The sequence below is a fragment of the Oreochromis aureus genome, linkage group 9 (assembly GCF_013358895.1).
Source record: "Oreochromis aureus strain Israel breed Guangdong linkage group 9, ZZ_aureus, whole genome shotgun sequence".
NCBI classification, from domain to species: domain Eukaryota; kingdom Metazoa; phylum Chordata; class Actinopteri; order Cichliformes; family Cichlidae; genus Oreochromis; species Oreochromis aureus.
The window spans coordinates 2,724,417-2,751,017 of record NC_052950.1 but is presented as its reverse complement, the minus strand read 5'-3'; the positions used below and the strand labels follow the sequence as shown (position 1 = coordinate 2,751,017).

The 26,601-nt window shown below is 42.3% G+C and overlaps 1 protein-coding gene across 1 annotated transcript in view; it reads right to left on the bottom strand.

Moving 5' to 3' along the window:
- Nucleotides 1-221: 221 nt before the first annotated feature.
- Nucleotides 222-26,601, bottom strand: part of LOC116334543 (2-lysophosphatidate phosphatase PLPPR4) — a 63,319-nt gene continuing 36,939 nt past the window's right edge. Inside the window, exons 2-7 of the mRNA XM_039617748.1 lie at nt 22,839-23,024; nt 18,007-18,136; nt 16,607-16,802; nt 6,904-6,961; nt 3,205-3,378; nt 222-2,622 (exon numbers count right to left, since the gene is read on the bottom strand). Of these exons, the coding sequence (XP_039473682.1) occupies nt 925-2,622; nt 3,205-3,378; nt 6,904-6,961; nt 16,607-16,802; nt 18,007-18,136; nt 22,839-23,024 (2,442 nt within the window). The 3' untranslated portion in view covers nt 222-924. The remainder of the gene's footprint in view (nt 2,623-3,204; nt 3,379-6,903; nt 6,962-16,606; nt 16,803-18,006; nt 18,137-22,838; nt 23,025-26,601) is intronic.

Genomic DNA, 26,601 nt, shown 5'->3' with positions numbered 1-26,601 from the left:
TGTGGGCAATTTAGGGACTGCAGACATGGTTTTTATATCCAAACTCAAGGCGCTGAATATTCTGTTTCTTTATTGTGAACAAAATGTTAAAGTGTTTCACTAAAAGCTACAAAGACAATTTAAATCAACCTGCCACGTAGGGAAGGAGACTTGAGGTTGATCGCACTGCCTTTTTGAAAATTTACTAATTACCTCACAGTATAAAGAAGAAGGTTTCACCAGTTTGCTGCCTTTTTGTGCTTTAGATCTGGGACCCACGTGGAGGCCCAAATTTAAGTAAAGGATATAAAGACAAAATTGGGGTTAACGATATACGTTGTACAGTAAACACTTATTTCAGTGCAAGTCACAGCATATTTGACGTCATAGCTACAGAAGGAATGCTAAGCACACTTATGGTTTAAACAGTGTTTCGTTGAATATGTGGAATTTGTACAGAAAAGAGACAGAATATAAAAGTTCTCTCTTTCACATGTCATTCTTTAACTCTTCATGAAATATTACATTTTGCATCTATTGGTATTTTACATGTCATGTAGTACGTGAACCATTTTTTGGGGTGTAGCACCATACACAGTATTTACAGTTCAGAGAACGAAACATTGGTTTTACAGCTACGATACAAGTGTTTTTAGTAGTCTGCTACACTTTCATTGTTTCTGTGCTACTTTTTTTGTGGATGTTTTTATCCAAAACACTATAAAAAGGTTCCACTGGCAGAGCATGTACATTACAATAGGCAATGACCACAAAAGTACACAGTGATTTCTACAACACTTAAAAGGTTGTGCTTCAGTGTAAACACTTACAAAAATCATGCTGAATAAAACCCTTTCTTTTATTTTATTATCATATAGACATTGGCAGGTTGTAAATTTGGGGATTCCTTAAAAATATCGTTGCATCTCAGCAGTTTTTATTATTTTAGTCCTTGTAAAGAGGAGTAATAGATGTTCCCTTGTAGAAAATATTCCGAGTATTATCTGGGCTGTTGGCTCTCTCTGGAATCAGGATGATGTTGTTGACTTTTCTTTGTAGTGTGGACTCTCGACTGGAGGTGACTGAAGGGGTTTCTGAAGCACTCTCTCCACCTTCACCACTGCCACCACCTCCTCCAGACCCAGAAGTGCTTCCATCACCTGGAGTTACCCTTATAGTAGAGAGGCCCTGTGGTTGAACCCTCTGCTCTGACTGCCCAGTTTTCTGCGTGTGAACAGTAATTATGGGTGGGGTGCTAATGGTGGCGGTGGTAGTAACAATGTGATTGGCACGCTTTCTGTCAATAGATCCTTCCCGTATTGAGTCAGAACTTTCTGAGTCTCTGTTCAGATCATTGAGCTCAAAAGACTGCCTCAAACACCCACTTGATGCTCCCCCTACACCACTCGTCTCTGTACCTCCACCAGCTCCAGTGCCGTGATCCAGGGATCGCCACCTCCATGTTCCACTTCCATCTGTAGATGGAGCTTGGATCACTGGTCTGCTGTTTTCGGGGTGGGCTTCTACTCTGACAATTGCACCAGTGCTCCCTGATATACTGCCTGATGTGCTGCCCAATGAGCTGGGCCCCATGGTGTTGGTGGGGTCTTGATCACTAAGTGCCCTGTAGTGAGCAGAGCCTTGGAAACTCCCGGTGTTGTTGCACCCCATGCTGCTTTCATCTAAGCTTTTCGAATGGGTCTGTAGAAGTCCTTGCTGTTTAGACATAGCAATCACTTGCATGATTCGAGGTTGGGGATTCTGCCCATTTTCATTAGTCCTGCAGGTTGCAGTCTTCTCTGCAGCTCTTTGCCAGGTAGCCTGGATTGTGCTGTTTGTTGTTGACATCCCCTCATTTCCTCCTCCTCCTCCCACTGTCCTCTCAGAGATGGCATAACTTTCATGACCTTCCTCTGGTATGTGGACCAGTTGAGAAGACCCGGGTCGAGGCTGCATGTTTATCCTAGCCCCTCCAGTGATACCACTACAGTTAGTGGGTAAAGTGGTACTAGCACCTGTGGCCAGTTTGGACATATATGCATGGGCATCAAAACCACCATTCAGACCCATAGCAGATGGCTCAGAGCTTGATCGGAGTTCCATGCTGCCATGATGGTGTGGATGCTGGGAGGGCTGCCCTGATGACGAGTCTACAGACGAGGAGAATGAGTCTGGGACCTGAAGAGAACACTTATGAGTGTTGTTCTTACTTTTCCATTGAGACAAAAGCTGCTTTGAGCGGCTAGAGTCCATGGAGGCATGGTGGAGGGTGGCAGCATGGCGTCTAGCTGCCTCTTCATATGCTGCCATAGCCTGTGGGGTGTGGACCCGAGGGAGAGTGTGACTAAAGGTCATCATGGCATCTTTGCTGTGGGGGCTGTGTGGGGATATCACTTCCACATCTGCACTAGAGCGCTTCAGGCTTCCATCGGGCCTCTGCTGCTGAAGACCTCGGTGAAGCAGACCTTCGGAGTGGGAGATGGGGATGGTAGGCTCCCCAGATACGCTAGCTTTCATTTGCAGGTGGTTGAGGACAGCTTCCTGGCTAATATGTGGCAAGGAGCAAGGTGGGCAGTGCACAAGTGCAGGAGGACTGCTGCTGGTCTCCTCACTAGACTGAAAATTTCCAACTGCATACAATCCCTGGGAACAGAGAAACAGAGAAACACTTCTAGGTTCTTTTACTTAAAACCTAATGTAATACTAATATAATATTAATATGATTTCATGTGTGATACCAGGATTCTGATTTTGGATAGGCTAGTGTAATTTGGGCAGGGCCTTGCAACTACAGTAATACTGCTGTTTCTATTTATTACAAGTGATTTCAAGTGTGTATATAAATGAGGGAAACACAGAAAATACTTCTCATGGGACTTCAGGATGGGTCTATTGTTGAATTGGATGAGTCCAGGTCCCTTAATCCCACCCATAACACTGTGAACAATGTAGTCGGTTCAATGCTTTATACTACATTCAACGCCCCAGTCTTTCATGAGACTATTTGATGGAGTGCTTTGATGTGAGAAAAAATCCCACTGACGTTGGTGATTGTCTAACTCAATCCAACTAAATATCATACATACCTGATATAATATCTAACCTTGATTTAAATTAATTTGGTTGAAAACTTAAAAGCAGCTAACACATGTCTCCAAACATAATCTTTTACTATGATGAAAACATCTGTACCCTTAGTGGCAAAAACAGCATCTAATACCATACCAGATAGACAGCAACAGCACCTCCAAGTAGAAAACCCAGGTAGACGTCAATTGCGTGGTTCTTGTATTGAATAATCCTGGTCAAGCCACAAATGATGGCACTCATAATAAAAGAAAAGACGAGCAGGGGCTTAAGTAGCTTGGATGAGTCCGTCAGAGTGCTGTTGAAATACATCTGCAACATACGGCAAATACAATACTGATTTTATTTATTTATATAAGCTTATTGGTTTTTGTCATATAAGCTTAGGGAGGCAGCATACTGTGGGTCTGTCTCAAAATACCATTTCCCCCCAAAAATAAAAACAAATTTATGGAGTGCACAGCTAAGGAATGAGCTGAAGCTACGCTCAGCTTTAGCTGATAAAATTGATTTTGCACAATTTCTGCACTCTATGCAATATGTCTCATTCACCAATATAAGTGCGCTTTTCCTATGTCTAAATACACCAATTTTCACTTTAGCTGCTCAAAGCATCTTCCATGAGGAGTCCAAAGACCTCGGAAAGAAAAGCGTCTGGACTTCTTTAAGTTTCCTTGAAGACGTTTCATCCGAGAAGCTTCTTCAGTTCTAAGGGCAAATGGTGGAGAGTCCCAGATTTATGCCCTATGGGAGTGTCCCCAAGAGGGTCATGGACCCCCTATTGAGCCTTTACCTAATCACACCATTGTGAAGTTTGCTGACGACACAGTGGTGTTGGGTGCCATCTCCAACAACGATGAGGCGGCCTACATGGACGAAGTGAAGAATCTGGCATCATGGTGCCAGGACAACCATCTCCAGCTGAACGTCGGCAAGACCAAGGAGCTGGTAGTGGACTTCAGAAGGAGTCAGCACAGAGACTACAAGCCCATTATCATTAATGGAGCTCCAGTGGGGAGGGTGCAGTCCTTTAAGTATCTTGGTGTCCACATCTCCTCAGACCTGACATGGTCTGCCCACATTCAGGTCCAGACCAAAAAGGCTAGGCAGCGCCTGTACCACCTACGACAACTGAGGAAGTTCAGGGTCTCTCCAAAGATCCTCAGGATCTTCTATACAGGCGCTGTGGAGAGCATCCTCACACAGAACATGACATCGTGGTTTGGGAACAGCTGTGTGAAGGACCAAAAAGCTCTCCAGAGAGTGATCCGTACAGCAGAACGCTGCTGCAGGATTGCTCTCCCCCCACTTCAGGACACCTACACCAGGAGATGCCGGACTAGAGCATTACTAACGCCGTTACTTTTTTCAGTAAAGAGTAATCTAACTAATTACTATTTCTATCGTTACAACGCCGTTACCGTTACTAACAAGAAAATGTGGCGCGGTCGCGTTACTATTTTTCAACAAACAGACGGTTGAAGCTGTGTTGTGATCACTTTCTGCCAGACGATCACTTTTTGGCACAACACTTGGAGCTAGGGGGCAAAACAATCACATGAGTGCTGCTGTTTGACTGAGGAAGAATAAAGTAGTTGTGGTAAGCCAATCACATAACCACTTCAAGATGACAAAGCAACAAGGTGATATATAACGGTTTTTAATTGTGTTGATAGACCACGTGAAGCCAGAGTCATGATAAACAATATATACGCGTGTTTTTCCTGAATAGTTTTGTCACGTTTACTGTCTAAGCACAGCGCTAGCGAGCACTCTCTACTTATGACCAAAAAAGAAAAAAGAAAACAAAAAACCAGCCCGTTCGTGTTGGTGGAAAAATGCACCATGTCGACCAATCAAAAAATGATATGGCAACATGACATTTGGTTGTTTAGGAAGAGGGGGAAGTTTTAGGAGTGACAGCAAGAGAGAGAGAGAGAGAGACAGAGACAGCAGAAAAAGAGAGAGAGAGAGTTTTGAGATGTGAGATTTGTGACGTTTAGCGTGTTTGGAGTGTGTAGTTAATGTGTTGTCTTGTGTAGTTAGTGTGTAGTGTTGTGGATAGTCTTGTGTTGTGTGTCAGAACAATGAGGCGACTGCTGTCTCCAGGTAGAAACAGGAGTGATACACCTGCTGCTGTCAGACCTGCAGGTATCAGGCTGTGATGTTCTCCTTTATAGTGGACAGAAATTAGTTTTTTTGGAGAGGCACAAATAATTTGTGTGGCATCTTATTGAATGCAGAACATCTGATTGTTTTGTAAATAGTTTAAAGTGGTTATAAAAAAAGGGGTAAAAGGTAAATGGCTGCAAATAACTTTGTTTGCAAAACTTGTGTATATGATTTTAAAATTGACTGAAATATGATTCAATAAACATGTTTGTGGTTGTTACAGTAAAAAATATAACTTTTTCTACTCGGATTTTATGTTTTTTGTCTAATTTTAGATCAGTTGTGTTAATACAGTATGTCAACATGAAAACATAACTGTAAATTCAGACACGTGAGGTTGTGCTGAAAAGAATGATACCAAACAAGGCAAATAAATAGTTTTTAAAGGTAAAATGTAGACGGAAACATCAAAAGTGGTAAAAAATGGCCAATTATACCCTGGACCCCAGAAGGTTAAACATTTTTTTTAAAGTAACGCAATAGTTACTTTTCAAGTAATTGATTACTTTTACAATCTTGTAACTCAGTTACCTTTCTGAAGAAGTAACTAGTAACTTGGCAGCACTGTGGTTAGCACTGTTGCCGCACAGCAAGAAGGTCCTGAGTTCAATTCCACCATCAGGCCGGGGTCTTTCTGTGTGGAGTTTGCATGTTCTCCCCGTGTTTGCGTGGGTTCCCTCCGGGTACTCCGGCTTCCTCCCACCGTCCAAAGACATGCAGTTTGTGGGGATAGGTTAATTGATTAATCTAAATTGCCCATAGCTGTGAATGCGGGAGTGAATGTGAGCGCGAATGGTTGTCTGTCTCTGTGTGTTAGCCCTGCGACAGACTGGCAACCTGTCCAAGGTGTACCCCGCCTCTCGTCCTATGACAGCTAGGATAGGCTCCAGCACCCCCCGCGACACTGAAAAGGATAAGCGGAAGCGAATGGATGGATGGATACCTAGTAACTATAATTAATTACTTTTTCAAAGTAACTTGCCTAAGATGGTCATTTGCAGTGGACATAGATGCTTCTTTCACTCCTCTTTCAAACCATCTGTCTTCTCTGTCCAACATGTGAACATTGGTGTACTCAAAAGAGTGACCTTTGTCCTTTAGATGCACAGCCGAGTCTTGTGCCCTCGAGATGGACTCGACTGTCCATCTAGGGACAAAGGTCACTGTGGTGGGGCGTGGTCTGAGGGCGGACGCACCTGCACGACATCCTTAATCACGCCCGCTGAGTTAAAACACGGGGACTCAGGGGTTGGTGTGTGTTGTGGTGTGATGTGATCTAAATATAATGGCTCAAAACTATGATCCCTGGACCTGCCGTGTCTCATTCACACCACAGTCACTCTTTGTCCAGACGCTTTTCTTTCCGAGCTCCTTAGACTAGGATAACCTGGATGACTGAGAACCTTCACAGACATATTCCATGAGAAGAAAAACTCACTATACATTTCAACTGAAAAGAAAGCCTGTTTGGTTCACAGAAGGTGAGAAGAGTAGAGTTGTTTGTTATGTAACTGATATAAAAATTAAGAAGATAAGTTAAATTGAAGTTTTTTTCTTAAGCCAAATAGACAACAGTGTCCTTTGTTCCTAAGAAGTGGATATTTTGAGGGACTTCTGCTGTAACATTGGGGATTACCGTTTGCACGAGCTCAAAACATCACTCACCGAAACATAGACAGCAGCAAAGGATGCCAGAGTAGCATGCTGTGATGGGAAGGATTTCCTGCAAGAGACAAAAGAACAAAAACAAATTCATCCAAGGTTCACCTAAGCAGGAAAGCAGGAGGTGAAAAGAAACGCAACTGGCCTGAGATATCAAAAACAAAATCCTACACACTATCTTAGGGACTAAATGACTGAACCAAAACTCTGTAACATTGCAGTCATATGTTTACCTTAGTACCAATGAAACACATAGAACCATACAGACAATGCTTGCCTAAGGCAACTATTGCTGTTGTATATTGTTGTATATAAACAAAGCTGAACCAAATTAAGCTAGCATTATAAACTGCAGAGTGCTACAGAAGCAAAGTGAATCTGTAGCCTAGTTTCTCACTCTGCTCCATCCATGACCTACTTCTCAAAGCTCCTGATATTCAACCCTCATGCTAACTCCTGACTCTGCATATGTGCACAGTGGCACGTGTTGGTGCATTCATGGAGCTGTATGATTTGTTTGTGCATTCATCCTGAAAACGTAGTTGCACAGTTGCAACATCTGTGGTCTCATACAAATTGCATTAAGGGTTTGAAAACGGATAGCACAGCTTATAACCATTATAATTATATCTGCATTAATCTCATTGTAACACAAGTATTATGTATGTCAGTTAAAAACTGAGGGTTCAATACAAAACATAATGAATAATACAAAAGACATATGCATTATATTTAAAGCTGGAGTGCAATAATCATTTTAAGCCTCCTTTGAACCAGTTGTAGCGTCCTTATCACAGATGTGATCACATGATAGGTCCAAAGAAAACATACCAACCAATCTTCCTTTCTGTCACCGGTGGGACCATAATCTACTAAATGAAAATCAGCAAAGAGTTTTCCCGAGGCCTTGTGGCAACTGGACTCTACTGCAACCAGAAAAAGCCCCTCCTTGGCTCGTGGCACACATGCAGGAAGGAACAGACCACAGAGGGGGGAGAAGTTTGGTCGTGAAGTTTGGTGTTTATTTTGAATAATTGTGTTCCTTCCAGTTGGTGTTGGGTATTCCTCAGTATTTGGTCAAGTTACTTGATTACTGGTAATTGTAATCACGTTGATGACGAATTGATTTTTCCAGTTGGTTTTCCAATGTAAATCTTTTTTCCTTCTTGTATAATGAATATGATATCATTTTTCTTGTCATTACTGCTCTGGCTAGTTCTCATGACATAAATACTGCATTTTTGGGGGAGTCATATGCACTGTCCCCACTGCTGTTCTGCATAGGTCTGAACCCCCTCAGCCAGATCATTACCAAGACTGGCTGTGGATACCAAGTGTGGAATGGTGCAGTCTGTTGTAGCAAATGCACTTAACCAAGAAAATGGACAGGAACAATAGTCTGCATATGAGACTTCAAAAAAGGGGTGTACAACACAAAAAACTGACATCAGAGCAAGATATATGATGGCTTCCCAGAAACTTTTCCTTTTCTAGCTAAACCTGAGTACCTTTCATCTCTACTGCAAATAGAGATGGATTCTGGGAAATGCAGTTTTCTAATAATATGCATAAAATGCTCTTTCTTGGCAGAAATTTAAATCAATAATAAACAGCTCTCAATAAATCTGTTGATGGCAAAAAAAAAAAAAAAAAATTCTTACAAAATAACCCAAAAATGCTGTTATCAAATCAAATAGATTGCAATAAAGTTACAACACACTCGTTAGCCACCTCCTCTACATCAAGCTGTATGCCAGGAGTCAACAAGACATTAACTGGAGACGATCGTGGCTCAAGAGTTGGGAGTTTGCCTTGTAATCGGAAGGTTGCCGGTTCGAGCCCCGGCTTGGACAGTCTTGGTCGTTGTGTCCTTGGGCAAGACACTTCACCCGTTGCCTACTGGTGGTGGTCAGAGGGCCCGGTGGCGCCAGTGTCCGGCAGCCTCGCCTCTGTCAGTGCACCCCAGGGTGGCTGTGGCTACAATGTAGCTGCCATCACCAGTGTGTGAATGGGTGGATGACTGAATGTGTAAAGCGCTATACAAATACAGGCCATTTACCATTAACTCACCATAGTACTAGAATTTATAGTGTATCTTTATTATATATGTGACTGTTTTAGGAGAACGGACCTATTTTTTTTTTTTTTATCTTGATGGATTTCTGAAGCAGTTGACTTTTTAAGGCAACCAGTTTGCATTCCTTTACTTAGTAAGGTGAAATAATTTACAAATGTACTGAGCACTAAATCAGATGAAAAGTCTAAAAAAAAAACCAATTAAAGGTAAGGCAGACAATAGAATTTGGGCTTTAGTGAAAAAAATAGCATAGCCTCTGCTGTTAAAATAGGTTAACAAAACCCTCATGCAGAACTACTGCAGGAATACATCTATTCATCCTGTTCCTGAAACAAGACCGAAGGGAAAGCTGTCAAAGACACAGTAAAGACTGTTTTTATGCTAAGAGCACAATGTTATTTTTAGAACTCTGTGTGCCCCAAATGCAAGGGTCTGTCATAGGTTCATAGCACTTTCCAACAACCTTATTGCTATCCAGTCACACGCAAAACCCTGGGTCTCAGACCCAAGGATTTGTGTTTGGGCATGTTTTTAGATTCCCTGGTTTTGTATTTTTGATTATTGTGTATTCTGAGCTGTTGGCATTCTGGCAGAGGAAAATCCAAATAAATCCTGGTAGTCAGTGAGATGAATAGCTCTCCTACGGGGACAGCTGCCAGTTGCTGGTGTTGATCTTATTTTTGGAAACAATTTGGCTGGGGGAACGGTGTTTCCTGCCACACCTGAGTCACTGAAAATTCTACTTCTGATATATGCGTTCTTGCCGCCTCTGGGCTCAGTGAGTCCTGTTTTTCCATCATGTGCAGTTACTCGTGCCCAGGCTCGGCAGCTGGTGATGTGGTGGATATTTCAGACACGTTGTTGAAGGAGCCTGATACTTCTGTTAGCCCTTCTCCTGAGATTAAGAAACAAAATAACTGTCTCATTTTATCTGATAGCAGCTTAATAAATCTCAGCAATCTGATACTACTTTGTCTGCCTGCCTGTCTGCTCCCCAGAAGCAAACATGTGTCTTACTTTTTGACTGTTGTGTTTTGCTGCATAAGTGGTTTTCAGTGTCTGGAATGGAATATGATGTGGTCACTCAGGTTGTGATGCCAAAAGAGTACCGTCTACAAGTTAAGCAGTCCATTAAGCAGCATGCCTACCATGACAATCAAGTGAAGTGGGCTGTTATCAGGAAAGAGGTGGAATACCTCTTGGAAAGTGTCTTGATGCATGCTCAATCATCCAGGTAAGTAAATTCCAAAAGGTTGAATCTGTTCATCTGGATGCAGTGTTTTCAGTGGGAGAAACGTTTCGTCACTCATCCAGGTGCAGGACTGGACTGGGACAAAAAAATCAGCCTGGGCATTTTGACTACAGACCAGCCCATCAGGTATTATAGGAAAAGCCATAAAACCTTTGAATGAAAACAAACGCTGTTGTGACAGTGATGTACACTGTCTTGTTGGTATATATGTATCAATCTAATAAACTTAAACCTACACCATCCTCCCTATTCTGATATTTTAAACAGTACTTACCAGAAATATCAGACAACCTAATCAATAATTACATATACCCATCTAGCAGGGTTGCCAACTCCCAGCAAAAAAAATAGGGAACCACCCCCCACCCTCCGCCTCATGATGCTTAATCAACGTAATCGACTTTAATTTATTGCCAGGGTAAAACAAATGCACAGAAACCAATTATTTTTCTACAGTAATTAAATAGATTCAACATCTTTCTGCAACAGAATTGCAGACTGCACACATGGTACCTTCTCAAAAGAAAAAGTACTATAGCTTATTAGGGCATATATTAGACTTAATATTTACTATATACAATAATGGATTTTTATATAGTTTACATCAGATGACCACTTTGGTTGTAAGATTCGGTTGCATTTATTAAAAGCTAGACATTTTACATGAGAATAAGAAAGAAAAGTATGTCTTTGTGCCCCCCTTTCCCTGTTAATGCCCTACCTGGCCCCCTGGCAAAACTTTGCTAGACCCGCCCCTGCACAGTTACCAGCTGTCAGCTACAAAGGATCCCGGTGTTATTGGTCTCTCAGAAACAGTTCATAACTTCCCTTCAACTCATTCATGTCAACTAAAAGGTAAACTTGTTTCTCCATCACCTGTTCAGCTCTGATGGTTCAGTAAGGACATCTCCTGGTTTCATGTTTCCCTCTCACCAGATATCGGTTTGGATATCTGTTGAGAGGGAAACTGTGTGTTGACCAGCACCTTTATGGCTGTGGCTCCAGCAAACGTCAGCTGATACTAGAAAGTAATATTGAATTAGGGTGACCATATTTTGATTTCCATAAAAGAGGACACTTGGCCCAGTCATGAAGAACTTTAATAATACTGTTTGCTGAAAGAAAATGTTAACATATTTAAACAAGGCCTTCTCTGTGCGGTTAATGAATGGTGAAATAAAAAATATGATATAGGCTTTTACATGTCAACAAGGGCAAAGAAATAACTTAAAAACCAATGGAATGAAATAATGGTACATAAATAAGGCCTCATCTGCATAAGAAAAATTACCAGTACACGGGACGGTACGAAGGAAATTTCTTTTGCAGTTCGTCTGAAAAGCTACAGTCGTGCTTTGGCATCTTTTAAACATCACCAGGCGTGCTGCTGTGCGCTGTCTGTCCCATCTGTGAGCGCAGAACAACCACTCACAAAGCAGCAGCTCGGGGATGACATTTCACATATGGGTCCTCTATGGGAAAACCCGAACATTTTCATTAATCTCAAAAATCCCCCCGGACGCTCCGGAAAGAACGTGAAAAGTGGACATGTCCGGGGGAAAGAGGACAGTTGGTCACCCTATATTAAATAAATTATAACAAAAGCTGATCAAGCTTAAACGTGCTGCTGTTGTTTAGCGCGACATACGCTGGTTTCGTCTTTCTGGCGCAAAGTGGGCGATAAACAAACGAGACGGGACTTAGGACAGAAAAGCCGATCAGCTGATCATTGATCAGTTTCATGATTGAAGTATCAACAGGAGAGGGAGGGGAGAGAATGAGAGAAGAGGCAGCTGCAACGTAAAGACACAGAATAACTCCAGCTTTGTGTCTTTTTTTAATTTATTTTTGCTGAAGTTCGGGACAAATCGCGTTCCTTTACACCTAAATACGGAACTTTAAAGTTCGACCTCATCGGCTGTAATTGGTCCAACCCAGAGTCGATCATGACCAATTGGCCAATCCACCACCTTTCATTGTTTATACCATTACAAAAAAAACAAACAAAAAAAACATTGGCCCATAAAAACGAAAAATCACCATTGGCACACCGGGCAAATGCCCAGTATGCCCGATGGCCAGTCCAGCTATGTCCAGGTGACTTCCTCAGTCTCAGCTGACTGCAGGTTTCCCCCACTTATAAACAGTATATGTGCACAATGACTGAAACCAGCCCATTGAAAGAACAATGGGTTTTGAGGTCAGTACCCTGATCATTAATATGCATATTGTCATGACCATTGATCAACAACCACTGATCAAAGCTCATTGATCAAAGCCCACTGATCAATGGCCATGAGTACCATGACTACCAGCCTGGCACTGGAGCGGATGATGCAGTCATTCACCTCCTACATCGTTCCCTCGCTCACCTGGAGACCGCTGGGAGCACTGTGAGAATCATGTTCTTTGATTTCTCCAGTTCCTTCAACACCATTCTTCCCACAGTCCTGAAGGACAAGCTGGAGAACACAGGAGTGGACCATCTCCTCACTACATGGGAACTGGACTACCTCACCGATCGACCACAGTATGTGAGAACTCAGGGTTGTCTGCAGTACGAGGGCCCCACAGGGAACGGTTCCTCTTCACCATCTACACTGCAGAGTTCTCCCACAACTCCATCCAGTGCTTCCTCCAGAAATTCTCTGACAACTCTGCAATAGTCGGCCTCATCACTGATGAAAACTAACCCAAGGCTTTGTGGACTGGTGCCAGCAGAACTACCTCCAGATCAACACCAATAAAACCAAGGAGCTGGTGGTAGACTTCCACAGGCACAAACATCCTCCACTGTAATGACTAAACATTCAAGGTATGGACATTGATGCTGTGGACAGCTACAGGTACCTTGGTGTTTTTCTGAACAATAAACTGGACTGGACTCATAATTCAGACGCCCTCTACAGGAAAGGGCAGAGCAGGCTGTACCTGCTGCGGAGACTCAGGTCTTTTGGAGTGAAGGGCCCACTCCTGAAGACCTTCAATGACTCTGTGGTGGCCATATTTCATGGTGTGGTCTGCTGGGGTGGCAACATCTGTGCTGGGGACAGGAAGAGACTGAACAGGCTGATCAGAAGGGTCAGCTCTGTTCTGGGATGCCCTCTGGACCCAGTGGAGGTGGCGAGTGACAGGAGAATGGTGGCTAAGCTGTCATCCCTGTTGGACAACATCCCCCACCCCATGCATGAGACTGTGACAGCACTGAGCAGCTCCTTCAGTGGGAGACTGCGGCACCCACGGTGTGGGACGGAGAGATTTCGCAGGTCTTTCCTTCCAACTGCTGTCAGACTCTACAACATGGTCTGACAGATACACACACATACATCCAATACACAGTGGTAACTTTCGTCCTATGTGCAATATTACCAAGTGCAATTTCCCTAATATAACAAAGTATTTTATTCTATTTTGTATAGTACTTTATTCTATTTTATCTTATTCTATTCTGTTCTTTCAGTGGTGCGAGTTTCAGTCATTGTGCAAATGTACTGTTTCTAATGTTGGAGAAACCTGCAGTCAGCTGAGACTGAAGAAGTGACGAAACGTTTGTCCCACTGAAAACGTCCAGATGAACAGATTCAACCTTTTGGGACTCTCGCAAAATGGTTTCACTTTTGCTGCCAAAGGCTAACCAAACCCCATGCTTCTGTAATGGTTGCCCCAAAGTGAACTGCATTACCAAACCTGATTCCTTTCCACTCCCACGCGTGGATGACTGCGTGGATAGAGTGGGTCAGCTAAATTTGTCTCAAAACTAGATCTACTAAAAGGTTACTGGCAGCTGCCCCTTTCACATCATGCATTTGATATCTCTGCTTTTGTGACACTAGACCACTTCCTACAGTATACTGTAATGGCATATGGGTTGAAATACAGTATTATCTGGTTTACAGGTTTACTTAGATGATATCGTAGTTTCGCCACTGTGGTTGTTTCTTTGACTGATTTGTCAAGCCCTGGCACCCGCTTTGTGTGGACCTCTGAATGCCAGGACTCATTTGACCTATCCAAAGCCTCATTTTGCTTGTGCTTTCAAGTTAGAAGTGGATGCCTATGCTTATGGTGTAAGTGATGTATTTTAGGGTGACACTGCAACATTTCCAAGTGTATGTTGGTTCCAGCTCCACCCCAGCTGCTGTTTATATTGAGCACAATTTCCTGGTGTTCCTGTCTTGCAAGTGCAACAACAATCAGCATCTAATGCAACATATTGTTGCAGATGTTCTATCAAGCACGACAATTTAGGTCAAGCATTTCTTGAGGGGTAGAAATGGTTAAATTTCAAAATAACAGTCTCACTTTGAGAATTTAAAGTGATATTAGTTTAGCATTATATTTGACACAACTGCATCATAAAAAATGTGTTACATCTTAGTAGTATTTATGGTCTGAAATCACAACAATAGTTTCCTCAAGGCACTTAAGGAGACTGTTCTTATTTTTTCTACGACAGAGAGAAAACCTCAACAATCAGACGACCCCCAATGAGCAAGCGCTTGGTGACAGTAGGAAGGAAAAACGAACACAAAACCTTCCGTTCATGAAGATTAACCATTTACATGAACAAACTGGAGTCTATTTGATAGATATTCAAACCAGTGCATTTAGCCACTAGAGGGAGCTCTAGGGCAGTTTGCAAAACTGTATAATCCAGAGTAATTTATAAAAGGCAGAACATGGTACATTGTTAAAAAAAAGAATGCACCGGCCAGCTCAGCAACACCAAAAGACCAGGATGACCACACAACATGACCTACTCAGTCGAGAAAACTTCTTTGGGTTTGTGAAATCAAGTTTAACTTGTACTAAAAGGACGGTAAGAGAAAAGTATAGAGATGGAAAAGAACACCTCATGATCTGAAATATACCACAGCATTATGGCATGGGCATGTGTGGTACCCAGTGGAACTGTTTCAGTAATGTTTCTTGATGATGTGACTGCTGATAGAAGTAGCAGGATGAGTTCTGAAGTGTACAGGCTCGTACTTTCTTGTCAGTTTCAGTCATATTCATATTGCAAAAACAGCCCTAGAGTTTCGTAAGGAAAAGAAAGTCCTGAAGTTTTACATTTGATTTTGAGTCCCTGAAATATGTGACATGTATTGACATGACGATACGTCTAAACAGTTTGTGCAAAACTTGTGTTAAATCGTTTGATTTAAGTGGAGATATAACCTGAATTTCAGGAGCGGGACCACTCCTCCTTCACACCCCCTCCGGCCTCAGGCTATAAAAGCCCCCCTTCACCAATACCTGCTGTTCTCATTTTCATGCCCCCCCCATAATCCACACTGTTGATGTAAAAGAGCCAAATGATAAAAGTCTTTCAGAGTGGTGACTATGCCTGTGTTGCTATGAGCACAGCAGAAATGAAATCCAAACTGAATTCCTCATTTGACTCATCTGTGTTTTCCCCTTTGTTCTTTTTTCCTGTTTTCATTAATGTTTTCAGTAATGTGTATTGAATTCACTTGTTTCATACACTCTCTCCCTCCCTGATGTGCAATTAGGCTGTTTTCCTTCCCTCATTCTCTTTAATTTTCTCATCTTGTCTCTTTCTGGCTCCCTGATCATCTTTGTCTCTCCAGTAGTTTGTTTCTTCTTCTAATGACCTACTTAGTTGCTTCCTGCTTTTCCAGGCATCAGTGTCCAGCTTCTGAAGAAGCGTCATCATCCCTCCAGCATACTTTAGCAGCATTAGTGATGCATGCCATTGAGTTATTCCCTATATTTTTCTTATAATGGTATTATTGTTATCATTGTCATTATCTGTCTTGATGCATGCTCAGTCATCCAGGTAAGTAAGTCATTTTGGGATTTATATTGTCACTGTTATTATTGTTCATAGTTGGTCATAGTTATTGATTAGGATTATTGGTGGTGATGGTGATAATATTGGGTTAATGTTGCTTTAACTATTATTATCATTATTGTCATAATTCTCTGCATAATTGCATTAAACCTGGACTGAATAGAAACTCACTGCACACACTCACAGTCCTGCTGCTATTATTTTTCTTACCAACTCTGTCTTGTAAGTTTTCTAATCTATCCCTGCTCTGTTCTTTATGTTATATACTTCATAATAATAATAATAATAATAATAATAATAATAATAATAATAATAATAATGATATTAACAATAAAATAGCCTTTTTTGTCTGCTTTGACAGTTGTCCTATATTCCGCTCTAAGAGTGCTAATGTACTTTATAGCTAGTGATATAAAGCATCACAAAGAATCACGTTAAATGATTTTTCTTGACTACTAAACTGCTCCACCCTTAATTTGTGTGTCTTTTGTGTGAAAGTGTTCAGAATCCACGAGTCTTTTGGTGTAAAGTGAAGCATATCGAGTGGTTTTTCTTTCCTTACCTGCCCTGGTTGATTGCTGCAGGGTCACTCCCTGAGCAAATATCTTCCATTATGTATGGGTTCTGTTCACAGCTGACATTTAGGGTGGTGTAATTGGGTTTACACACAGTTAGGAAATATGGTGTTGGGTATCCAGTCATCAGTTGGAGGACGTCTGTGATGAGGGCCGTGGCACAAAGACCGAACGCATGAACTCCTGAGGATAGACGGTGAGATATGTGCTTACCAAGAGGAAAAAGAGTCAGAATATCAGATTTTACAATGTTTAGTTATAATTGTAGTGTTGTATTATTTAGACAAAATAATGTATCGCGGCGTAGTCTGACGCTGCATCACTTCACAATCCAGTCCCCTGAGTTCAGTTTAACTCAGTTCAGTTTTTCAAAGGTTGCTCTCAACGTCATTAGAATGGTCCAACAATTAATAATAGCAACAATGAAGGAAGGTAATATAATGATGAATAATCAGTGTTTTGATGGCTCAAATTAACTACACAGTCGACAAACAACTTTGGCATAAAATTACAGTGAAGCGTTGTATTATATTTTCTTTGTGTGTGTGTGTGAGTATTTATGTGGTTGGATTTATTAAGTGAAGCACATATTGTGACACTGTAATGTGGATGATGTGCTAATTTATAAAGAGGATGCAGCCAGATCATTTCCCATGTAGTAATGACCAGTTTTCCCAAAAATGGTTTAAAAACAAACAATCCTGGAGAGGATTTAATCAGTGTGTTTCTCAGCAACAGCATGGCAGCTCACAGGAATGAGATGCAGTTCAAATAGAGTCAACATGGTTTTTAGAAATATTATATTTTATAGGCTTGGACAGTTATTGTGATTGAGATTTATCAGAGTTGTGTCCGTTACCTTTGGGTATTGCTGGTAATGTTGGAATTATATGATTTTGGTTTATCACTGTGGATGAATGCATCGACTTTAGAGACTGAATCAGTTTTAATACAGCATGTAACATCCAATGTTAATAAAGCAAAACAAAAAGCATGAATCCATTCAGATAATAGTAATTTCACTGTTAGCAGATTAGAGGTGGCTGTGGCTCAGAGAGGGTAGAGCAGGTCTGCTAATCAGAAGTTTGATGGTTTGATCCCTCGCTGCTTCAGTCGGCATGCCCAAGTACCCTTGGGCAAGAAACAGAACCCTATTTGCTCCCAATGTACCGAGAGTGTGAGTAAAATAGTTATAAAGCACATGATGGTATAGAATAAAAAAACGCCATGTATATGAATGAATTGGGGAGTCTTGTAAAATTCCCATGTTGAGCTCTCATAAGGAGAAAAGTGCCACCGCAAAGTTACTCAAATTCTTAACCAGCTACCATGGACTGCCTTTATGCAACATGAGTAAGTGTGTAGTTTAAAAAAAAAATCAACCTACCAACAAATCGGACGGCTCTGCGTATGAAGGAATTGAAGTTGCAGCCAGCTGCGTTGATGTTAGCCTCAGCACCACCGCCGAGCTTTCTCCGAGACAGACAGCAAAACAGGATGGCCTCTCCAATCATTATCTGTCAACACAACAGCTCACCTGTTATGTCTGCTCACAGAGACTTATGGAGTCAGAAAATCCTGACTATAAATCTCTGCCAAAGTGGTTTTGACATCATCAGTCAGTTTGAGAACATGAAGAGGAAGTGGCTGCTTTATAGGAGCAATGTTCCACAGCTTGTTCTTTGGATTCCACTCAAAGCTCTTGGATAAACACAGCCACGTAGCTAACACACAAACGCACTCTGCATGGGATCACACATCTCTGCAGAACCAGAAGGATGGAAAAATAAATGTTTAGTGATTATTTAGTGTTGGACAGGTGCAGAGGAGAAAGGGGAAGGCAGAGGGGGGGCTCCACTGATGTGCATATTATCAAAACTGACCCTGGACACATGACCCTAAACCAGAGACAAATGTGCACCACATTTGTCTCTGGCAATTTTTCTTACAGGAATTTATGTTTGCATATTTTTGAATTACTATCCAAGGCGCTTTATGTTTTATGCTTTTTACAGTGATGATATTAAAACTCTATAAAACCTACTGTGAAAGCAGCCAAGACAAAGACTCAGAGATTCATAGAAGTAAATTTATCCAAACCAGGTTTCTACATCAGATTCACACGACTGTGTCTAAATATTATGGCACTGATATTTATATACAGAACTTTTCTGCACTTACTGGCAATTCAGTCATTTTACACTATAAGCTGTACTCACCCATTCAAACACTGTCATTCAGTATTTTATATTAAACACTTTACACCACTTATTGTGCCAATATTTATGTCAAAAAAAGCATGTTGTATTTTTTTCACTTGATATGGTGGCAGTTATTAATAGAGCTCAGGAAAGTGATCTGTGTGCCCGTGTCAGTTTGTTTGAAATGTCAGACAAAGATGTGATAAAAACACAAACATTACCACGCCATCTAATTGTAAATTTGCTAATCAATGCAATGTGACAAGTGTAAAGTTTGGTGAAGGGGGATTATCAGGAGGGGTTGTTGTTTAGTTAAAACTTTCACTTAGTTTGAGTGAAAGGAACTCCTGATGCTTCAGCATACCAAGACATTTTACCAAGAACAATTTGGGGATGGTCCCTTCCTTTTCCAACATGACTACAAACTATTGCATATCATCCATAAAGACATGGATGATGAGCCTGGTGTGGAAGAACTTGAGTCCTGACCTCAACCCAATAAAACATCATTCGACTGGATTAGAGTGGCGACTGTGAGCCTTCAACATCAGTGTTTGATTTCAGTTCTGAATGATTAGTCAAAAATTCCCATAAGCACCCTCAAGCTTGTGTAAAGTCTTCCAGAAAGGTTGAGGCTGTTATAGCTGCAAAGGGGTGAAAGACATCAGATTAAACCCTGTAGATTAGGAATGGGATGTCACTCAAGTTCATATGAGTGTGAAGGCAGATGAGCAAATACTTTGGACTATATGGTGTAAGTAAATAAATTTCTGATAGCTGAGTGTATCGACACAGGACACACTGTGGTACACTATTAGCTTTCCCACATTTTCTTTTTTCACGAGTCAGTTTGCAAACTAACGTTGTAAACTCTTTGCTGACACACACACAGACACTTAAACAGACCCCCAAACTTTGCTCAAAGTTTGGAAACCACTTTTTATCTTTTGAAAGCACGATGTTCATGTGCACACGGGGAGCCCAGTTTATGAATTTAACAAACAGGGGCATCAGTATCGTGTGGATAAACCATACACAGGTAACTAGCTTTGTTGTCTGGGTCGACTTGGCAGAGTGGAGAGAGAGATGGTGAACAGTATCAGAAAGTTTGCACCACAGAACGGCCTACTTCATGGTCTATCTTTGACATCCCCCTTTATATGGAACTCGACCTGGAGATGGGACTAAGGCTCACTTCAAATAATGCTGCAACTTGGTTTTACAGAACAGCAGCTGGACCTATCCATATCAGTCAAACACAGCATGCTTGGAGCCGAGTGCTGTGGCAGGGTCCATGCTCACAGGTGCTGCTCACCATGCAGCAGTCACATCCTGGAGTACGAGAAGCTCAAAACAAGAGTCAGTGACAGTATCAGCTGTTTGTGGTTGGCAGAGGAGATTTGGTGTTTTTTTGATGGGTGCATGTCACATCATGAATTCTGATGCTCAACCCTCAAATCCTTGTTCCTTACAAGTGTGGTAACATTTACATAAATGGATCAGGAAACATTTTTGTCACAGGAGTCTCATATGAAATGATCTCTGTATGTCAGGAGTACTGAACCTGAACCTGGTGTAATTAGTGGAAGCAAGTCGGATGGCCAAAGACTGATTACGCCAAATTCCACAATAATAATAATGTATACTTTATTGATCCCCGTGGGGAAATTACTTGTTTTTCTCTGCATTTGACCCATTCACTCAATGAAGCAGTGGGCAGCCACTAAGCAGGCGCCCGGGGAGCAGTGTGCAGGGACAGTACCTTGCTTAGGGGTACCTCAGGGTAGTCGTTCAGTGGATTCGAACCCTGATCCTTCACGATCATGGGGCGACCACTCTACCTGTTGAGCTATCCCTGCCCATAAATCTTACCCCCAAAAATCTTAATGTAACCATAATCTTCACTGCATGAAATTCTGTAGATATTAAAAGTTCTTTCTCCCCCTTTGACCTGCAACATTATGATAAGATTTTCAAAAATGCAGAACTGCCCTTTGCTCATGGAGATGCTGCTTCTAAAGGCATATGCAAAGTCATTTTTGGCAGAGAGAACAAAGAGATGAAAAGTGTTTTCCCTAAAGCTGAGAATCTGAAACCCAGACAGAAGCCTGCAATACAGGTGTCTCACCAGCATTAGGACAAACTCAGCTCTCTGTGCACATCTCACATGGCTGTTGTCAGTCATGTCAGTCATGTCAGAGACAGACTTCCCCGTCTTCCATCACTGTGCCTTTCACCACTGCTGAGCATTTAAGTGCCTTGGATGTCCCTCCTGTTAGAGCTGCTGCCAACCCCTTAAGCTTTATGGTAAAATGAGTTCAATTCTAGTTTGTTACTTTGACTTAATCCATGTTTCTCATTGTGTGAGCAGAATCTCCAGCAGCCTGGGAAGAAGCAAAAACTGCAGCTGCTGCAGTGGGTTTTTTAAAAGCTGTCTGCTGGGTCTGCATGCATTTCCATAGCATTTAGTTCAGTAATGACAGAATGTTGAGTTTGAGGCTCACTTTTTTATTTGTAGAACTTTAATGAAAGATAAATGTTGGGGGGAAAATCTGATCAAAGCAAACTTGTTTCCAAAACGTCTCGATTGATTCTTATTGACTAACAACTGCAGTCAGTGAGCTGATGTAAATTACTGAGGACGTAGAAACAACCCTCAATTGGAAAACATCATTTCAGTTAAGAGAAAAATCTGAGGATTGCAATACATGCGACAAAAATGCGAGAAATAAAATTCCAGCCAGGAAATAAAGCTTGCAGAAAGTTTAAAGTAACTTCAAACTTTCATTCTGTAAAATTGTATGTATTCTGTATTAGTTTGTTTTCTGTTAATAGTGTTGTTCTGCATTTCCCTGAACTTCTTGTTATTTTAAGATGATTTTTATTGTATTGTTATTTGTGACTTTAGTTCTTAGTTTTCTGTGACTTCAGCTTTGTTAGATGTCCTCACCCTGTTTTTCTCATGCTCCCTCATGACGTTCTCTTCTTCCTTGTCTCCTTGTGCTTGTTTGTTTGTCTGTGTTTGTGGGCGGGACTCATCACAGGTTCCCGTCTCTGCCTGAACACACCTGCTCTAATCACCCACCTGATGATCTCAACAAGAAGCCACTACTTCGTCTTCACTGGATCATCGAGGCTAATCGGTTAGTTAAAACCGTGCTCCTGCTACTCCAGAGCCTCCGGGCTAGAACCAGCAGACTGAGAGACAGCTTCGTCCATCAGCCTGTCAGGATGCTGAAGTCTCTCCTGCTCTGTCCCTGTGGACTCTCACACACATGAACTCCAGACCTGCATCCACCTCCTCCCTCTGAACTGACACCGCCCTGACTCTGACACTAGTTAGTGCTTTTATCAGGTAGTATTTATTGTATTTTCCAGTCGCACCTATATGCAATCTTAACTTATATTATTGTATTACTGGAATAATCTTCCAGTTGATATTCCCGTGTCTGAATTTATTCAATCTTTTAAATTACAATCAATAACTTATTTATTTAACTTAGCATTGGCGATTAATTAGTGCTCTGTTTCATTTGGTAGTGTATTTCGCACTTCGCATCCTTATGTGATTTTTATTTTATGTATTTTTAATTTTATTTCCTACTATTGTATTATTGAGGAGCACTTTGGTGTACCTCTGGTCTTTGTGCTGCATAAATACAGTCGTATTGCATTGTAACTGTTGTACATTTATCACTTCACTGTAAATAAATGCACTGAGCTGTGATCTCCTGAGTCCTGCTCTTGAGTTGTCCCACTGCCTATTAGCTTTGACAGTTTTCTCAGAGGTTTTCTGGTAATTTGATTCGTGACAAAGATGACGGACACCCTGAGGAAAAAATGCAGATCTCTACCCCTTATTTCTAATTTGCATTTTATAATGGTTTTATGTTTATACTATAAAATCTAAGAAAGGAGCGCATCCATAATGACTGCTAAAGGCTATTTTGCACTGTTTCAAGACTTAAAATAAGGCTGTTGTCATAGCATTGTCTCACTGTGAAGTGTGAAGCCTTACTGTGATGGCAGGTCCAGCAAAGGCCAGGCTGAGCAACATCAGGAAGGGGATGACCTCGTGGTTGGGGTCAATGTAGGGCAGGCTTAGGCTGCGGTCATGACAGTTGAAGCCAGACTTCACTGGCTTGAACACATCCGTCCACTCCAGGAAGTACAGACTCACCACAGATGAGACCAGGATGGGCAGCTACACACAGACACAACATGAGCAGACAGAGAAAATGAGGCGTTAGCTCAAAGTCATAAACAGCAGATTGTCAATCAATAGCTAAACAGCCAGTCAAAGCTGCAAATGCCCATATGAACCCTTGGGTCAATGAGCACATTAACATTTCATTTCATAGTAAGAACAACAACACAGAAAGGTCAGGATGGAATGGACGGTTATGCAAGATGGCACGTGGACTTAATTGCTCTTATTACATCCCAACAAACACAGTGACAACCAGGTGTTCACATGTGTTAAGGCTAGCTCAAGGTCTTAAGATAACATCAATTATATGATGTTCTTAGCACTAAGGTAGCAGAACTGTGAAGCTGAGAGGACGTTTATGGATCATACTTTCCTTTGACATTCTTCACCAGTCAGACTGGCAGTGCCCAGTAACATAACATCTCCTACATGCCCAGCATGGCCCAACCACACACTGGCTCACACAACAAGTGTGTTTGTGCTTCACAAAACCATGACCCTGTGCTAAGAAGCAAGGTCTGCAAACCCAACATATTTAAACAGTCTAAGTTTAGGCTTTTCTAATCTAGATATGAACCATGAGGCAGCATGTGAGCATTCACAGATAGGAATAAGTCTGTTGCAGATGAGCAGTGGGTTTTACAAAGAAGAAAAACTATAAGAATATGAAGTACCATATTTGATATTGTTTTTGAGACTTCTGCATCATCGGTGTTTTTAGTTTTCTTTCAGGCGACTGTCCTTCTGTTTTATGAAACGCCACCGAGTCAGTCTGACTGCATTTAGCTGGATTTGAGCAAATAGCGTGAATCAATCCAGCTGCTTCTGTCCTGTATCATCCATAAACACCAGTATCCCAGTGCTACTGGCAGCATGGCACACCCAAGCCTCACACTACTCTCGCCAGGTTTCAGATGATGTGTATATATTTTTCTTTGCAGAAAGCAAAGCAGTTCTCCCTGTTTGCAGTTGGAATGACATTCATTCATTTTTGACATGTTCTTTAATAAAATAACAAGACTGTTACCATCATAAAAGAAGGTGCAAAATAAAAACAGATGAATGAGCCATTACAAGTCATTAACAGGCTTGTCTTATTATTGTTGTGGGGGACAATGTTATTGTCCCCCACATTGGACAATCGGACCATCTCTCCCTGTTCCTCACACCTCGGTATTCACCACTCATCCAACGTGTGAAACCTGCTGTGAGGACAATTAAAGTGTGGCCAGAGGGACAGACGCAGTGCTCCAGGACAGATTTAAAACACAGACTGGAATATGTTCACCCACACAGACCTGGACCAGTACGCCTCATCTGTACTGGATTACATCTCCGAAACCACAGACAGTGTCACCACCCAGAAACGGATCACCATGTACCCCAACCAGAAGCCTTGGATGAACCGGGATGTTCGTCTCCTCCTGAAGGCCCGCAACACCGCCTTTAGGTCAGGAGATGCACACGCCTACAGTACAGCCAGGGCTAATCTAAAGAAGGGCATCAAAAAGCCAAACACCATTACAAAAAGAAGGTAGAAGAACACTTCTCCAACTCCAACCCCCGACGCATGTGGCAAGGACTCCAGACCATCACAGACTACAGGACCACCAAACCCTCCCCCACATCCTCTGATGTCTCCTTCCTCAACAAGCTCAACAACTTTTACGCTCGTTTTGAGCGAGGGAACCCCACAACCAAAACCAAAACAGACATGACGCCAGACCACCAACCTCTGACTCTCTCCCCCACCGATGTAGGAGCGGTGCTGAGCAGGATCAATGTCCACAAGGCTGCAGGTCCTGATGGCATCCCGGGCGTGTTCTCAGAGCGTGTTCTGGGAGCTTGCAGGAGTGCTCACAGACATATTCAACCTGTCCTTGGCCCACGCTGTGGTACCGGCCTGCTTCAAATCCACCTCCATCGTCCCGATACCCAAAAACTCCAACCCATCTAGCCTCAATGACTACCGCCCAGTAGCCCTCACCCCCATCATCACTAAGTGCTTAGAGCAGCTGGTCCTAGCACACTTCAAATCCTGTCTTCCCCCCACCCTGGACCCCCACCAATTCGCATACCGCCAGAACAGGAGCACAGAGGATGCAGTCTCCATCGCACTGCACTCTGTCCTCTCACACCTGGACAACAACAACACCTACGCCAGAATGCTGTTTATAGACTTCAGTTCAGCATTCAATACAATCCACCCTCACAACTCATCAGGAAACTGACAGACCTGGGCATCAGTTCCCTCATCTGCAAATGGTTACTGGACTTCCTGACCAACCGCCCCCAACATGTCCGGCTGGATAACCACTGCTCATCTACCATCACAATGAACACCGGTGTACCACAAGGCTGTGTGATGAGCCCTTTCCTCTACTCCCTCTTCACCCACGACTGCAGACCTGCTGATGGTTCCAACACCATCATTAAGTTTGCAGATGACACCACGGTGATTGGCCTCATCAGTGACAACGATGAGACCGCCTACAGGGAGGAGGTGGATCGTCTGGCTGAGTGGTGCGACACAAACAACCTGCTGCTTAACACCGAGAAGACTAAGGAGCTCATCGTGGACTACAGGAGGAATGCTGACCCACATCCACCCATCCACATTAAGGGGACGGCTGTGGAGCGTGTGAGCAGCTTCAAGTTCCTGGGAGTCCACATCTCTGAGGATCTCATCTGGACGACCAACTGCTCCAAGCTGGTCAAGAAGGCTCACCAGCGCCTCTTCTTCTTGAGGACTCTGAGGAAGAACCACCTGTCCTCAGACATCCTGGTGAACTTCTACCGCTGCACCATCGAGAGCATCCTGACCAACTGTATAACAGTCTGGTACGGGAAGTGCTCTGCCTCGGACCGGAAGGCGTTGCAGAGGGTCGTGAAAACTGCCCAGCGCATCGCCGGAGCACCACTTCCTGCCATAAAGGACATCTACAGGAAGCGGTGTCTGAAAAGGGCTGGGAAAATCATCAGAGACCCCAGTCACCCATCACATGGACTCTTCACCCTCCTGCCCTCTGGGAGGCGCTACAGGAGCCTCCGGACTAAGACCACCAGGTACTGGAACAGCTTCTTCCCCACAGTTGTCAGACTCCTGAACTCTGCCTCCTGACATCTGACCCACGTTAACACATGGACTGAACATACACACACCCACAACCACTAGCACTTTACCACTACTGTGTAAATAATCATTCTGTACATACGATAATTTTTAATCCTACAACTGTTTATAACTTACATAGTTCGCATTTCTGTATAACTGTATATCTCAGATTTCTGTATAGTTTTTATTTCATATTTATATCCTGTTCATAGCCTGTACATAGCTTGTACTCACTACAGCCTGTACATACTTATAGTTATAGAATATTCATAACATACTTCACACCGTGTACATTATAACATACCATAATAGACCCATTTCTGTAATATACTTACACATCTCTATTATTGATAATATATATTGTAATATATCTATATCACGGCTAAAGCACTTCTGGATGGATGCAAACTGCATTTCGTTGCCCTGTACCTGTGACATGTGCAATGACAATAAAGT